A 16,521-nucleotide genomic window follows, 5' to 3' on the forward strand; every position below is an offset into this window, starting at 1 on the left:
GTCAATTTGATGCTCAATCCCTCGAATTAGGTGGTAATCCCGGTGGCACGTCTTGTGGGAAGACGTCAGCGAACTCCTGCAAAATGTTAGTGACAGCAGGGGGCAAAGAGGAAGGCACATCCTTGAATGAAAATAATGCCTCTTTGCACACAAAAGCATAGCAAACAGATTTGCTAAAATCTAGCTCATCAATATCAGATTTGGTGGCAAGTAAACATGCACTTTTCAATTTAATTTCAGAAGCAACACTAGTGGTTTATTATTAGGCTTCATTTGTTGCTCAAATTCTTTTGCCACAATCTGATTTTCACTCTTATTTTTCTCCTGTTTTGCTTTATTAGCTCTATTAATATCATCTTTCAAAATGGAATTAGGAGTCATATGAAGCAAAGTAATATTTTTATCCTTATGAACAAGAGTATACTGATTGTTTCTACCATGGTGTGCAGAATTTTTATCAAATTGCCCTGGTCTACCAAGTAATAAGGAACATGCTTGCATAGGTACCACATCACAATCAACATAATCAGCATATGTAGAGATACTAAAATGCACACGAACAGTATGTGTTACCTTAACCTTGCCGCTGTTGTTGAACCATTGGATGTAGTAAGGATGTGGATGTGGTCTTGTGGTAAGAGATAGCTTCTCAACCATCTCCATGCTAGCCAAGTTGTTGCAGCTCCCTCCATCTATGATAACGTGAATAGAACGTTCCTTCACAACTCCCTTTGTATGGAACACATTATGCCTCTGATTTTGCTCGGCTTGTGTAACCTGCACACTCAAAACACGTCGATCAACCAAAGATTCATACCTGTCAGCATCTTCAGGAGCCATGTATTGCGTCTCATGATCAGAATCATCTCCACCATGTTCTTCACGTGTAATAAGAGCCAAAGTCTCCTCATCATAGTCACTAGCGGACTCATACCCACCATCTCATCGAAAGACGGGACACCTTTGCCTCTATCAACTTGACACGACGATGCAACCGCAAATTCAACAAAGCAAAATACTGAAAAGACTATGCGAAGACTCAGACTGGTTTGGATATGATGAACTAACCCTAATTTTTTTGTGGCTTTTTCGTGGACTGTAGGTATGAAGAACAGACTCGATCTAAACTACGAAAAACTGTAAAATCTCACCGAGCAACCTGAAAATCTGATACCACTTGATAGAGACAGAGGTGTCCCGTCTTTCGATGAGATGGTGGCTATCGTTTTGGAGGAAGTCGACTTTGATGATCCGACTACGAACGTGCGAGGACGTCGCGCCTTAACAATCGCTAAACCAACTCCGAGAGGTTATTGACCACACCGGAGCATGATCAACCTGACCACGAATGTCTGTTTCCTGCAGGCAAACGAAGAACAAGCAAGAAACTAAGATTGCAATCTGGATATTGCGAATATAAGAGGAAATATTTATTGATCAAGGTGGGGTTCTGTGACGCCTTTGTCTGGTCGTTGAACACAAACGAAGTACGCGAAGTTGCAGCTATGGCGAACTTTAATCTAAACAAAACCCAAAGTCTAAACGACGCCCTAAGGGCTGTATATATGGAGGAAGAGGGGGGATTTCATGGCCCTTGGAGGAGAGGTCCGAAACCAACCCTAACTCTTGTTTCCCCACACATACGGACTCTAAAAACAACCTATACTTAAGTATTTCGAAATTACATGGGCTTGACCCAATAATAAGGTGACGCAGCACCTAGAATAGCCTCTGGACGAAATTTATGAAGTGGCATCTTGTATATTTCGTCCAAGGCTTCTTGCACTCCTTATGGTGGCTTCAAAGTCCTGAAATCATCACTTGTAACTCCGTTCTTGTTCTCCTTGAGCATGCCATCATCTCCATGCTTGGTTTTGCTCCAGTGTTCATCCCTCTTATCCATGCCAAGCCCTTCATTTGTAAGCAAAACAAATGTATCCAATTTAGGCAGCATCATATTCTCATGAACATTAGAATCATTACCAAGAAACGAAAGTACGTGATAATTTAATAGGCGTGCGCGAGCTCTAGTAATTGGTCCAGTATATATAGCAGCAGGGGCTGTGGGTGTAACATTAGTATTGATGTCCTCATCACGAACTTGAAAAACTAATTTCATTCATTTCACACAATTGTTATTCCTCAAGCAACTATTTTCTCAATTTAGCTATAGGAGAGACAACGATGAAAGAGAGTATCGCAACCCGGGATTGCTTCATGGGTGATGGGGAGGGAGGGTGGGGCTGAGATATTTTGTTTGGATCGCCGGTTGAATTAGACAACTGTCGAGCTCAAGACAGGACACCATAACCGACCGCATCGTCGAATCTCACCGGAGGTGGTGACAACGCGACTCACCATGACATAAATGCAGATGAGGGGGTGGACCTAGATTGGTTCCGGTCCAGGCGGCAACGTGAGGAGGAGGAGGAAGAAGAAGAGTAGCATTCCTTAGATTCATTTTCAACTTTTTTAGTCAACATTTACTAGGTGGTCCCTTCCTTGGACATGGACACAGACGCGAATCTGGTGAACATGGTTTCACGCCCACCCCTTATGAATAGTAAATTAAAAAAAACTAGAAAAATAAAGAAACAACCAATTTTTTTATAACATACATAGTCGACCGCTTTAGCTCCGCATGATGTTTTACAAAGAAATGGCATCCATTGTATTATGAGAAAAAAATGATAAATTGAAGCTTTATTAGAAAAAACCGTTTGATGAATGGTAAGGTCTCAATTGTATTTTGTTCACTGAGGGCTTCTCCAACGCCGACCCTCAAACCGCCCGCATTCGTCCAAAGCGCGTTGTCTGGACCGTGAAAGCCTTCCAACGCGAACCTGTATCGGTTCGCCGAGCGGTTAGGATGTGTTTTCTCCCGCAAATTGGAGATAAAGTGGGGGAAGTTTTGTGGGAGTCCGGACAGCAGACACGTAAGACTCCGACACCCCCGGCCTACCCAATCCCCCCTCGATCCCATTTCCTTCCACTCCGTCCCTCCCCCTTGCTTTGCATCCGCACCCTCCACCTCCGCTGCCGCTACTGCATGCCTCTGGCCGCCAAATAGGCATTGTCGGACATCTGCAACCAGCACTGACGCGCCGCTCGCCAACACGACGACGCTGTCCACCCTGGAGCCTTTTGTACCCAGGTACACTCTGCCGCCCTTTAGACGGCCCCCTGGCGGACACCACACTCGGCAGGTGTTCGATCAAATGTCATTGAGCTTATTTTCGAACGCTATGTCATTTGTTGTGCGATGCGTGGTTGGTCGTATCTGCAGATTTCGTAGATAGGAGCAGAGGGAGGACCTTCTGATAGCAAGTGCATGAATTGTTTCACGCACGAAAACACATTACGCTCTACGGCATATATATCATTCAACAACGTAATGTGAGGTCATCATCGTATCGCCGGTATGCTATTCATACCAGCGTCACCAAGTTGTAACATGGTTCGTCAACTAGAGGCAAGGTGGCCATTGCACGTAGCAGATGATGAGATCGTAAGTATTGTTTCCTCTTGCTCAACTTGTTGATTGATTCGTTCACTCAATGTTGACGTGCACATTCTGTAGCCCGCACGCGCTGCCGTGACGTACCACAAGACAGAGACCGACCATTTATGTACACACACTGTTGTATGAAGCTGAATGGGGAGCATGTGTGGGAGGGCATGATCCGTTGATGAAAAACTTGTTGGACATCCGGTTAATCTAGTCAAATTTGAGACATTATTATACTAGACTTAATTTTGCATGCTATGTATGGATGATTTGTGATATTTTCTATCCGAACTTTGATGAATATCGGCCGGTTTGCATGAATTTCGTCCGATTAGTTCAAATGTGGGTTGAAATGTATTCGGGCAGTGTTGGATGGCGGCCTCCCGCATTTGTGTCCACGGACTAGTCCCCCTGTCCACGGATGGATGCGGGAGGAAATTTGCGGGCCGCCGTTGAAGATGCCCTAAGAATAATATGTGTGTCAATACTTCACTAAACTTCACACGTGAGTAAAATGGTTTGCAAAGTTTGATACCCCATTTTTTTTTAATTTTCCTAGTATTTTTTTTGTAAATTTACTATTCACGTGATGTAAGTACCCATATTCATCTTCGTATTTTTGCTAAAACCGTCCACTTTACAACTCTTATCATTTTGCAGGTTTTGACCTTTGTCCTTTTCTTTTCTTGCACTTGGATTTGCCTCGCGCGAAAGAGATTGAAATACTAAACATTTGAACGCCAATTTTAGGTCAGAACACATGGCGCATCAGCGTGCACGCTTCCTCCTGTCCATCAAAGAAAGACCACGAAGAAAACATATGTCTTAGTCTGCAAAAAAGAAAAAAAAACCTTGGTTGTCGGTTCTCGCATGTATGTTTCAGACTCAACATGAGACACATGAAAGAGGCGCTGATCTTCTGACGTAAGTCATGTGACTTTGGGTCACTGATGTGTGAGCCAGCCCTTCAGATGGCCTAATGATTTTAAATCACCCAATTTAAGTCAGTCAATCATCTCTCTCTAAAAAAAAGAGTCAACCTCAACCACATAGTGAAAGGATCTATCTGTATATAGCTGCTCCCTCCGTCCGGAATTACTTGCCGCACTATCCATTTCTCCGACAAGTAATTCAGGACCGAGGGAGTATTAGCGAAGGGGGTTCGCAAAATGAACATGAAGCTTCCATCAGCTCGGCTAATCTGGGAAATCCATGCTAAATCAAACGACTGAAACTGCCTTTTCTATTTTTGCACACTCATGATTGCTTCCGTGTTCTATTGCACAGTACTCCCTTGTCCATCATATACGACCTGTGCTGTTCGTGGCGCAACCCACATCATCCATCAGCGCTGCAGTCGTGCACGGAAGCAGTACAACGATGTCGATGTCGCCCAGGTACCTGGAGTCAGTGTGACCCCCCGACGGAGCCGATCAAGCGGACCAGCCAGCCGCACCAAACCAACTCCACACCGGAGAAACCCGCGAGCGGCACCAGTACCAGCTACGCGGCGTGCGGCCCCCTCCCCGCTTGGCACGAGCAACCTCGTAGGACGCATCCTCCCCACGGCCAGCACCACTCCACCCCCAGTCCCCCACCTACCGGGGCAGCCCGTAAATGCGCGCGCAGGCGTGGGCGCGCGGGGGGGCGGTGGCGCGCTTGATGACGCCATTCAATTGCCCCACGGCCCACGCCTCCTCCCCCCACCTGCTGCTGCCGCGGCTGCTGCTGCTCCGCTCCTCCTCTTATAGCCTCCTCCCCTCTCGCCTCCGACGCCAATTCGCCTCGGACTCCTCCACCTCGCCAGCCTCAGGTCAGCCCCTCCGTCCGTCGCTCCTTTTCCCTCCCAGCCCTCCTTCTGCTTCGCCTTCGCACAAGGTGTTCGTCCTTTTGCCTCAACCCCGCGCGCCGTCCGGCTGTCTTGAATTGCCGTCGGCGGTCCCTCGCCGTCGCGTTGCTCTGGCTTAGCATCGCTCGCTCCGCGCTGAAGCTGATCCGTGCGCCACTCTTCCCTGCTCTGATTTGTCGGAGCTGAAGGTGTCCGCTGTTCAGCTTCACTGGATGCCGGCGCAGAGAGGGGAGAGTAGTAGCAGTAGCCGCCGATTCACGGGGTGGTCCCTTCAGGCGTCCGCGTTCTAATTTTGATGCTTCCACAAGGAATTCGGTGTACATCTGCCCGAATTCGAGTAGGATATGCTCATCAGTGATCACTCGAGCTGTTTCTCTAAAGAAAACAAAATGATCACTGGAGCCCTTGCGATGGTAGCACGGATTAATAGTCCTAATGGATTCAGAACCTGCCTCTTGGGCCTCGTGATGTCACGTTCTCTCTAGAACTATGCAGCATTAACTGTTAAGCTAGTACTGCTCCCATTACTACAGTTTGGAGGGCCAATTATTGATGAAATGACGAGGGGCTAAATAGGACAACATGAGCAAAAATGCATTGCACTTACATTTTGATAAGAGCTGGAGAGGCTAAACGACTTGCATGGTAAATCATAGGGAGTAGTGAACTAGTTATAATTGTGCAGCCGTGCCGCTTCCAGAATGACTTTGGCAATGCAGCAGTTCATAGTTACTCTTGTGTGTGTGGTCAAACTGGATGTTGCATTGTGGTTTGTAAGCATACTTCTCAAAGAAGTGGCCACAGGGATCAGGTTTATTTTGGTACTGTGGTAGTCGGCTAGGACTATTGGGCTCTCTATTCCCATTTGCTTTCAAACCAACTACTGCTTACTGCTTTCTATGGCACGCAAAGGCAGTTGATCATTCATCTCAATATCTGGTTATAGTTTGAAGCATAGGACTACATTTTCCATTTAGTTTTTTTTCCTGATGTTTCTATTATCTTGCTTGTGCCTCAGTTGACAGCACCAGACAGAGTTCTCGTACGTTTATGGAGGTTGTTCGAGAAGTCTATAAGCATGGCTCTGCACATGGTGCCCGTGCGGCTATAAGAGCTGACCAGAAGAGTTACAGCCTTGTCCAGCTTATTTCGTCTGCACTGGATGTCCACAATATTTTGTGCAGAAAACATGTACCACCAATCCTTTTTCCATATCGTAGTTTTTTGTGTATATTCACTTGAGATGTCCGTTAGCCATGAGGTGATTAGGATGACTATCCTGACCTTATTTCTAGGTCCTGAAATTGATAGTTTATTAGTTTCCCTTCTCCTTTTGTTGTTATAACTTTTTTCGTAAGGCTGGGACTGAAATTTTCAACTAATTGGGTTGACGTGATAATATGCAAGTTCAAGCTCCCCAAAAAGTGCAACTTCAAACTTTATGATTTAGCTGAACCACTCTTGGTAGGTTGAGTGCCTTCTGGACTTCTGGTCATTCCTCTTCTAATACAAAAGGACAATCATTTTGGTTAGGGTGCGGGTCTGAGACTGGGAGGGTATAACTACTTAAGCTATTAGTCTGCCCTGCCTTATCCTTGCATGTTTGCTAGAAGGCGTCACAAAAGTTGCACAAGTGTTCAATAGGGTTCTTCCCTATCATTTCCATAAAAAGATGACTGGACTGCACAAGTTAGCCTTTACAAAGTGCAGCCGAGTTTTTTTAGTAGCTCTAGTCAAACTCCAGTTATGTTAATGAAGGACATGTGCAGTCATTACTCTTTTTATGCTTCCACCTTTACTTCCCAAAAATATGGTAGTTCACCATTCAATTTTGTTATGACCAAGATATATAAGTCGACTGAGCTTTGGTTAACTTATCATTCTGTTAACTGTCCGATGCATGTTGATAATGCCTTAGAGAAAACTCGGTTAAACTATTCTTTTTAATGGCTCAGGATGGTAAAGATTCTTCTGTCAATGGAGCAAAAGGTTGCGGTGCTCGTATTGGCATCGTGGCTAAACCCTCTCCTGAATTTGTTGCTGGGATATTTGGAACCTGGCTTTCTGGTGGAGTTGCAGTACCCCTTGCACTTAGCTATCCTGAAGTTGAACTTCTGCATGTCATGAATGACTCGGTTTGTTCCAAATTTATTGCAGTATCCCCCCCCCCCCTCTTTAATATATCAGCTTAAGTATGAAACATTTTTATTTTCTAGTGGGATATTATGTATTATTTTTCACATTGCTGTTGTCAGCAAGGGTTGAATTTAGAAATAAAAGTTACAGAAGGTCATGTAGCAAGGGGTGTTCCTTAAATGCACCATAGAGGGGCTGTCTAGAGCCTAGACATCTTGTAGCATATCTAGATTTAAAAATTTGTTGTATACGCACATATGTTTACAGTACAATGGACTATCCGATGTGTCTTTGTTTCTAACTTCCGTAACTTACAGGACATTTCTATGGTGTTAAGCACAAAAGAGCATCATGGCATTATGGAAAGCATCTCTACCAAATGTTCCACTCGTTATTCTCTTCTTCCAACTGTGGAAAGTATACCTCCGAAGATAGATGCCCAAGAGCCTTTAAGTAGTGTAGTGACTTCATCAGTTTCTAGCTTAATGGCTGAGATTGACACTTTAAAGAAAATTAAAGGTGATTACTAATGTTTATTTTACCGCAAATTTATATTTCATTTATGTTGCTGCTTTTACGCTGATGTTTCACTAGTGGAGTATGTTCACTAGTTAATCATGAACATATGTTCAACAGTTAACCATGAACATATGTTCAACAGTTAATATTATTTTCCAAATATGTCGTATCCTCCTGCTATAAACCTAATTATGCTGGAATTTTGTTATGCAGGAGATGATCCTGCTCTTATCCTTTACACAAGTGGCACAACTGGTAAACCGAAAGGAGTAGTCCACACTCATGAGGGGATACTTTCTCAGGTGCATTTTATCATCTTTAAGTAGATCTATCGTACAGTTTTAGAAACATTCTAATTGAAATTAACACTTTTGGTTACTTTGCTGTTGCTATGAGCCTATTATTGATATTTCCGCACTCTTTTCATGATCCTTTTATTTATTTGAACTGGTCTGTGAGTCTTTAATATACATACCATTTTATTTACTGGTTTCGCAGGTTCAAATTCTGACAGAGGCATGGGGATATCAAAGTGAAGATCAGTTTCTCCACTGTCTTCCACTGCACCATATCCACAACAAATGCTAATACTAAATAATATATAAGGATCTTGGACCATATTCTACACGTACATATCAATTCGCATGATTTCCAAACAAGAACCTTCTTTTGTTATTTATTCAAGTATTCAGCTATACAGATACATGTTTGGATGATATCTCCTACTTTTCTTCCTTGGGAAATGGTTCATATCTTCAGTTAACTAGTTAAGCTTTCCCATACTGTAGTCATCACGCCTTTTTTTCAGGTTTAAAATGCCAAGCACACGCACTAGAATAGTAGTTAGAACCTCATCTAACTCACAATGTCTGATTGCAATTAGACAGCTTTCACACCCTTACTTCTGATTATTATATTTGGAGGAACCATTCTGCTTTGTCAATTTTATGAGGTCCTTAACTTCGATTACATGTGCATGGTCTTTTCAATGCTCTATTTGCGCCTCTCTATTCAGGATCAGTGGTAAGTACCCTCATTTACTTGTTGTATTACGTAAAATGCTTTATCTAGGAATCTACAATGGTTTGTTTGATCAATAGGTATTATGGTTTGGTTTAGGTGAACCATCTTCTGTAGCTCTTGGATTTATTTTCTGTCATCTTTTGTAGCTCTTGGAACTATTTTCTGGTCACTTAATGTGTCTATTTATTTGTTCTTTAGCCACGTAAGATTAATTGTTTCTAGCACATCTGTGGAGTTGCTTTCATGGTAAGTTAGTAACACATTTTCTCTGATTACAGGTCGAATTTTTGCCAAAATTCAGTGTGAGGGGAGTATGGCAGAGATGGCGCGAGTCATATCCCAACGACGGCAGTAAAAATGATGAGGCTATTACAGTATTTACTGGAGTACGATTCTATGGCATATACATATTTTCGTCGTCAAATTGGTTGAGTTGTTAGGGTGATTTGATTCGTCCTGAATGCCAGGTTCCGACAGTGTACACACGCCTACTGCAAGGGTACGATAGTATGAATCCTGATCAACAGTCTGCCTGTTCTTATGCCGCAAAGCAGCTGAGACTAATGGTAAGTCCCATGTATACGTTGTCACTAATTATATTGATTCCCTTATCTTGGTTTCAGCATTGAAATTTGAATGTTGAATGCCCCTTGTAAAGTTTGTTAATGATCTGGCTTAATCTTATCATGTCTTGCACTTCCTTTCTTTGCTGAGTACATCTGTACATGCAAACCACTGCATCTCTATTGTTTAGGTAGAAAGAAGAATATATCTTCCTATCCCTGATATGTTCCACCTGAAAAGGTCAACAATTCCCTATAAATGAGATTGAGAACTCAATCATATTCCTTCCCTTCCAAATTCTCTACGCTACCAGAATAACAAGGTTGTCAAAGCTGCTTCTTTTACGACCTTGAGGGACCTCTCTTGACTTTGTCCACCAATCTTCAAAGGAAGACCAAATAGTGGAGTGAATTGTGATCACATTGCGCCAGTTGAGCACTTCACCATAGTTAACATTGATCACTCCACACCCGACAATCTTCCCTGCAAGGTTTAGCTGAATACTACTCCAATGCTTCCCATTTCCACGGCCAAGAACCCTGAATTTCAGGGTTAAGCGTGGTTCCTTGTACCATGTCAAAGATATTGAGAACCTGGATGAAGACTGATTGTCAACAGGGTTTGATGCAACTGTGATTGTTAACGGGGTTCAATGTCCTTGATCCAAGCTGCATTGCCCAGAGCTTCTACCAAAGTTTATTTTCTGCCGTCTCGAGCGATGAAGACAGTTCTCTGCAGCCCTCTTTTTTGCACTTGCATTTGTGTCGAATTCTGGTGTTTTTCCTATTACTATATTTCTCATTTCTACTATTCAAAGAGGCCCTTAATAGTTTTAGCCTGCACGCTTTGTTAACAACTTAACTTTATCTTGATTTGCATTGATATTTATCTTGATTTGCATTGATATTACGCGAGTTCTCTATATCTGTGCTACTAACAGTCACTGAATCGCTGTAGATGTGTGGATCATCAGCACTTCCTTCCCCACTCATGAAACGGTGGCAGGAAGTGACAGGCCACCGTCTTTTGGAACGCTATGGCATGACTGAGGTTACAGCATAAACTCTTCCATCTGAAATCAGTGCACACTAACTTTGGTTTAATATGAATTTTGTAATGGCTCCTAACAGCTTATTTGGTTATAGTTTGTCATGGCACTGTCTAATCCATTGCATGGTGCACGGAAAGAAGGTACAGTCGGTAAACCTCTTCCACGTGTTGAGGTATGCTATGACTCCATTGTAGTTAGGAATATAGTCAAACTGATTTATTCTGTATTGCTTCATGGCATTTAAGCATCTTTTTTCTCAGGCCAAGATCATTATGGATGATGGTACTGAAACTAAAACTGGAGTCGGTGAGCTCTGTATTAAAAGTCCGTCCCTTTTCAAGGAGTACTGGAAAAGACCGGAGGTATAATTTCAGTTCAAAGAACCCTCTGCTAATTCATCACCCATTAGCTTCTAGATGCATGTGAAAAAAAACTGGAGTCCTTTTCGTACTTCTATCATATAAGAATAGTTATTGGTAGAGGAAGTCCGATGATTGCATCCTTAGTTTACTACTAATAGGTACAGTTTCTTGAATGTGTACAAGTTTTACAGTGCCATCATATATTCCTTCCCTCGGATGCTAATTACATTCTTTGATGCATGTAAGGAAACTGGATTCCTTTTCACGTTTTTTTTGTATAGATTCGTTATTTGTAGATAAAGTTTGATGATTGCATCCTTAGTTCACTACTGATAGGTATGGTTTCTTCAATGGTGTACAAGTTTTACAGTGCCATCATATGATTCCTTCCCCCAGATACTACTAATTACAGGATGTTATTGTTGCATTTGTTCAGCCAATCTGTAGTCCACTTGCTAAAATGCACATTTTCTTGTTTAAATACGATCTTATCTATTAATATAACTTATGAGGTGCTTTAGCATGTACTCTACTTCTAAGTTACACCATATGAAGTTATTATACTTTCTTACCTATAAAGAACCAAATGAAGGATTCATTGTTGTGAATTTAATACCATTGCTTTGTTATTCACATGACAAATTTCTGATGCAGGTTACAGCAGAATCATTTATTGATGGTGGGTTCTTCAAGACTGGTGATACGGTAACCGTAGATGAGGACGGATACTTCATAATTCTAGGGCGTAAGTACCACTTTACAGCCCTGCAGTTGCATGCTCTTCTGGTTTCCTGTTTTCATTTTGACAGTGATATTATGGCTACAGTAAAAGAATATTGGGATTCTCAGCCTCAATTGTTTTAATTGTGTAGGCACAAATGCTGATATCATGAAAGTTGGTGGTTACAAGTTGTCAGCGTTAGAAATTGAGGCGGTTCTGTTAGAGGTAAATTACCATTTTACTGAAAACTGCCTCTTCAAGTGTCTAAAATATTTGAAAAATTGGAGCAGCTACTGCACTGAAAGAACTGCTGATATTTATGAAGCTCTAATTTGTCTCCGTTCTCAGTAACGTTTTGCTTTCTCCACAGTAGACAATGAACGTTTTGCTTTCTCCACAGTAGACAATGTTATGCTAAAAGCTTCGCCAAAGGATTCTTGGTGCAGTTGATTAAAGTCCTACGTTACTCATCTTGCTTTATATGGTTTGCTTTGTTGTTCAGCATGACACTGTACTAGAGTGTGCTGTTCTTGGCTTGCCTGATGAAGCTTATGGGGAGGTCATATGTACAATAATTGTGCCCAAGGAGGACGCGAAGGAAAGGGCTGAACAGTCTTCGAAGCCAGCACTAACCTTAGAAGAATTGACAAGTTGGTCAAAAGATAAACTTGCTCCATACAAGGTTTGCCTACAGAACTTCCATTTTTCCCCAGCTGCTTTACAGTATTGCTTTCTTAGATGGTTTTCGCCGCCTAGTTGTTTTCTGTAGCTTTCTTTGCCAGGTATTATCAAGTTCGCAATTTGCGTGTTGGTCTATGCAAAGGGTGGTTTCCCATCTGAATTATATTTACAATCGCATCTGCTAATTCTAAAATTATTAATCCTCTAATTATGTTAATGAACATTCAGTTTCAGTAATGCCAACAAATATTTATCTGATAATTTTTAAGAAATTCACATATGGTACATGTTCATAGCTACTATCTTGTCAGCCCGAACACATTAAGTTTTCTCGTTATAGAGTTAATTCTTTTTCTACGCATTGGTAGATTCCGACGAGATTGCACGTATGGGACTCTCTTCCTCGGAATGCCATGGGAAAGGTGCGGAAATATATAATATGCTTTATCTTTAGGAGCATCTATGTTGAGTTTGCTACTGATTTCATTGTTGCTTATTTCAGGTTAACAAGAAGGAGCTTAAGAAATTATTAGAGGTGTAGCCATATTTACATTGATGTACCTATTTTTCAATCGCACCCTTCTGCGAGGCAGACATATAGTGGTGTCAGCTAATAATTTTGTTCTGTTCGACAATAATGATAATTTAGAGCAACTATAGTAAATGTGCAAGTAAATAATGCACACTATCCTATGATATCTTAAAAGCGAGAATGTGAAATAACTAGAAGTTCCATGTGCCATAGGGAAAAGCATAAGCATACATGTTATGTACTCCCTCCGTTCCTAAATATAAGTCTTTTTAGAGATTTCAACAAGTGACTACATACGGAGCAAAATGAGTGAATCTACACTCTAAAATATGTCTACATACATCCGTATGTTGTAGTCTATTTGAAATGTCTAAAAAGACTTATATTTAGGAACGGAGGGAGTACTTATTTAGTGTCGCCGTCCCCATTATATGATATGCTGAAACTTACCATCTATATAAGTTTTTGCTCATAATAAGGGAAGACTTAGTGATGTCTAAAACATGAGGGAAAATCATAAGCATAAATATTTTTGTGTGCTGTTTAGTTGAAATTAGATGGCTGAAGGTTTTTTTTTTCTGAGGAACTAGCCTCTCTGTTGAGAAGAAGAATGAGGTAAACATTTGCAAAAAAGAAAGAACCGTGTATACTCCGGCTTTGCTGATGAATGGCAAGGCGAGCCGCACAGATTTCTTCCGTGCCCGGGGAACTTTGAAACATTAACCACAGTTCAGAGCAGTTTGGTTCAGAGAAGGGAGAACCAACCCCGCAACCTGCGGTTTTTGCCCTCTGAGTTCAGACTCACGTTAAAAATGGCCTCATTGTGACACCCGAGCTCAGCATTACAAAACTAGGCCATCGGCCGTTCCCTCTCACCTTCACCCTCCTCCCACTCCACGTTCTTCCCCTCCTCGCCGTACTTCCAGGCGCACCAGAGGAAGTACACGAAGTTGACGGCGCCCAAACCGGCGAGCAGCCAGTAGTAGTAGTCGTAGTGGCCCGCGTTGAGATCGCTGGAGAGCCAGCTCGTCCTCCCCCCGCGCCTGCTCGCGTCGTCCACCACCTTGACGATCAGGCTGTTGACCAGGTTGCCCACCCCCATGGCCATGTAGAGCAGCGCCATGCTGAAGCTGGCCATGCTCTTGGGCAGCTCCGTGTAGAAGAACTCGAGCTCCCCGATCACGCCGAACGCCTCCGCCAGCCCCATGAGCGCGAACTGCGGCACCAGCCAGAACGCCGACATGCCGGCGCCGCCGCCGCCGGCCAGCTCCAGCCTGCGCCGCGCGCCCTCCACCGCGCCGGACACGGCCATCGCCGCGGTGGCCAGCAGCAGGCCCACGCCGACGCGCTGCTTCATGGTGAGCCCCCGCGGGTCGCCCGTCACCCGCCGCAGCGCCGGCGCGATCCACCTGTCGTAGCTGCCCGACCACAGCGACATGGTCACCATGTTGAACATGGTGAGGGAGCAGCCCGGCACGCGGAACTGGCCCACGCCGATGCGCCGGTCCATCTCGTTGGCCTGCAGCACGGCGTAGTTCTGGCTCATGGCCTGCGCCAGGAACACGGTGGACGACCAGATCGGCAGGATCCGGACGGCCGACTTGAGCTGCTCCACCTGGTCCACCGTGCACAGCCTCCTGCCGCCAACGTTGCCATCACGCTCTGAGGCCGCCGCGCCAGTGCCGGGTAAGTCCACGCCCCCGTTGTTGCTGATGATGCAGGCCTTGTTCAGGAACCTGAGCGGATTCAAATCAAACATCGCCATATATGTCACAGATGAACAATCATTGAGTCGATCATGCCTTTCACTCTGCACTCACCTCAACCTGTCTGTGGGGACAGTGAGCTTGCAGTCCTTGAGATGATGGTACACGCCGTCCTCCGTCTTCGCCGGCAGCTGCACCCTGTAGTTCCTGATCGCCGCCACGAGGGCGGCGCCTATCCCGGCGAACATTTGCTTGGACCCCTTCTCCTTGACGTAGAGGCGGGAGCCCAGGAGGAAGCTCACCGCGGAGAGCATCATGAGGCCCATCGGAACGGCGAACCCGGCCTTCCACCCGACGTTGTCCTGCACGTAGACGATCACGGTGACGGCGACCGTGAAGGCCACCCCGATGGACGCGTAGTAGGCGTTGAAGTAGGCCTGCAGGATCCTCGACCTCCTCTCCTTGGGGTGCCGGGAGAACTGGTCCGCGCCGAAGGCCATGGAGCACGGCCGGATGCCGCCGGCGCCGATGGACAGGAACGTGAAGCCGGCGATCAGCCACGCAAGGTGCCTCGGCCCCGGGGGCGCGCACTGCTCCCCGGCAAGGCCGACGCCGCACGGCGGTGGCCGTGCTCCGGGTATCATGGCGCTCAGCCATAGGAAAACGATCCCCTGCAGTAAGTGGTTCAAATTTAGCGCAAGTGAAGCATTGACACGGTCTTATTTGGGAGTAGCTTTTACGCTTACTGTTAGGCACGCGATGGAGCCTAGCGAGATGGCCATGAATCGGCCTGTGTACATGTCGGCTATGAGCGCGCCGGGAATGGGCGCGAAATTTGCCGCCGCAGCCCACACGAAGAGCGTCGCTCCGGCGGTGACGTTGCTCAGGTGGTACTGCTTGGTGAGGTACATGATCATGTTGGTGTTGAGCCCGAACCCCGCAACTTTCTCCAACATTTCATTTGCTGCGGATGCAAAGGTCAGAGAGAACACTATGTACCATTACAAATTGAAGGGATGTATAGTCAGTGAAAATATATGGAAATACTACATGGATGAACAGCAGTTGGGTATCCTACATGGATTGAAGGAAATCATGTTTATCCAGGGGACTTTCTTGTCTCATCAATGATCATTCTCAGTTGGGTGTCCTATTCCTACGGCAGTGCTGCACCTACCAGTCCATGCCGGGGCAGAGTAAGGGGAAAATATTAGTACATACCTATGATGAACGGCAGGGCTACGAATCCACCTCTCCCTTTCACTTTGTGAGCATCGGATTCGGACCTATGCGCATCGCCTTCCTGGGTTTCCATCGATCTTCTGCAGAGATAAAGGTCGGCAGCAGGTAGGTAGCTGGGGGCGGTGAACAGCACCAGCTCCCGTGCTGGATCGTATCCGTTGTTGCTTGCCGAGAGGTGATGGAGTTTCAAACTATGTCAGGATGCCTGCTGGGAAATGCAACTCTGAGATCGCCGAAGGAAAGAACATGCTCCTGCATTCTCCTTGGAAATTGGCAGAAAGGGGCCAGGAATGGGATAGGTGAAGGGGGGAAACGAGGGGCGTCTACAAGATACCACACATTCTTCCATTTAAGGTAGGAGAAGGGGAAGAAACTCGTGACCTTCTTGCATAAAAATAAAACCAACACACAGGAGGAAAAGTTGTTTTTAAAAAGACGCTGATAGTGAAAACGCGCGGTGCATGTATGCATGTATCATCACTTTAAAGGACGCGTCTAGCGGGCAAACGGCTGCCCGCTAGCGCCATGGAGCGGCCGATCATTTTAGAAATTTTTTGTCCTCTTCCTCAATTAGGAAAGCTTTTCACTTGATTACTTTTTTCACGACTGGCTAATGTATCCACGGTC

General features: G+C 44.7%; 2 protein-coding genes across 2 annotated transcripts; one reads left to right on the plus strand and one right to left on the minus strand.

Annotated features, from left to right (window-relative positions):
• Nucleotides 1-4,998: 4,998 nt before the first annotated feature.
• LOC109753580 (probable CoA ligase CCL8) lies at nt 4,999-13,165 on the plus strand. The gene is made up of 17 exons (XM_073510731.1): nt 4,999-5,321; nt 6,376-6,548; nt 7,313-7,492; nt 7,811-8,012; nt 8,226-8,314; nt 8,511-8,579; nt 8,982-9,035; nt 9,314-9,421; nt 9,503-9,601; nt 10,557-10,649; nt 10,745-10,822; nt 10,911-11,012; nt 11,667-11,757; nt 11,885-11,958; nt 12,236-12,415; nt 12,783-12,836; nt 12,917-13,165. The coding sequence occupies exons 1-17, from the start codon at nt 5,126-5,128 to the stop codon at nt 12,953-12,955; spliced, it is 1,881 nt and encodes a 626-aa protein (XP_073366832.1). The 5' UTR covers nt 4,999-5,125; the 3' UTR covers nt 12,956-13,165.
• Nucleotides 13,166-13,602: 437 nt separating this feature from the next.
• LOC109753801 (protein NRT1/ PTR FAMILY 1.1-like) lies at nt 13,603-16,063 on the minus strand. Its single transcript, XM_020312732.4, has 4 exons — nt 15,874-16,063; nt 15,399-15,616; nt 14,767-15,323; nt 13,603-14,682 (listed from the first exon to the last, which is right to left on the minus strand). The coding sequence occupies exons 1-4, from the start codon at nt 15,965-15,967 to the stop codon at nt 13,797-13,799; spliced, it is 1,755 nt and encodes a 584-aa protein (XP_020168321.1). The 5' UTR covers nt 15,968-16,063; the 3' UTR covers nt 13,603-13,796.
• Nucleotides 16,064-16,521: the final 458 nt, after the last annotated feature.

The sequence above is a fragment of the Aegilops tauschii genome, chromosome 3 (genome assembly GCF_002575655.3).
Source record: "Aegilops tauschii subsp. strangulata cultivar AL8/78 chromosome 3, Aet v6.0, whole genome shotgun sequence".
Lineage (NCBI taxonomy): Eukaryota > Viridiplantae > Streptophyta > Magnoliopsida > Poales > Poaceae > Aegilops > Aegilops tauschii.

Coding starts and splice junctions, on each gene's coding strand:
- LOC109753580 (XM_073510731.1), top strand. CDS start 5,126: ATGCGCGCGCAGGCGTGGGCGCGCGGGGGGGCGGTGGCGCGCTTGATG. Junction 8,315..8,510: donor ATGAGGGGATACTTTCTCAG/GTGCATTTTATC, acceptor CTGGTTTCGCAG/GTTCAAATTCTGACAGAGGC. Junction 9,036..9,313: donor CTCTCTATTCAGGATCAGTG/GTAAGTACCCTC, acceptor CTCTGATTACAG/GTCGAATTTTTGCCAAAATT.
- LOC109753801 (XM_020312732.4), bottom strand. CDS start 15,967: ATGGAAACCCAGGAAGGCGATGCGCATAGGTCCGAATCCGATGCTCAC. Junction 15,324..15,398: donor GCTCCATCGCGTGCCTAACA/GTAAGCGTAAAA, acceptor CACTTACTGCAG/GGGATCGTTTTCCTATGGCT. Junction 14,683..14,766: donor GTCCCCACAGACAGGTTGAG/GTGAGTGCAGAG, acceptor GAATCCGCTCAG/GTTCCTGAACAAGGCCTGCA.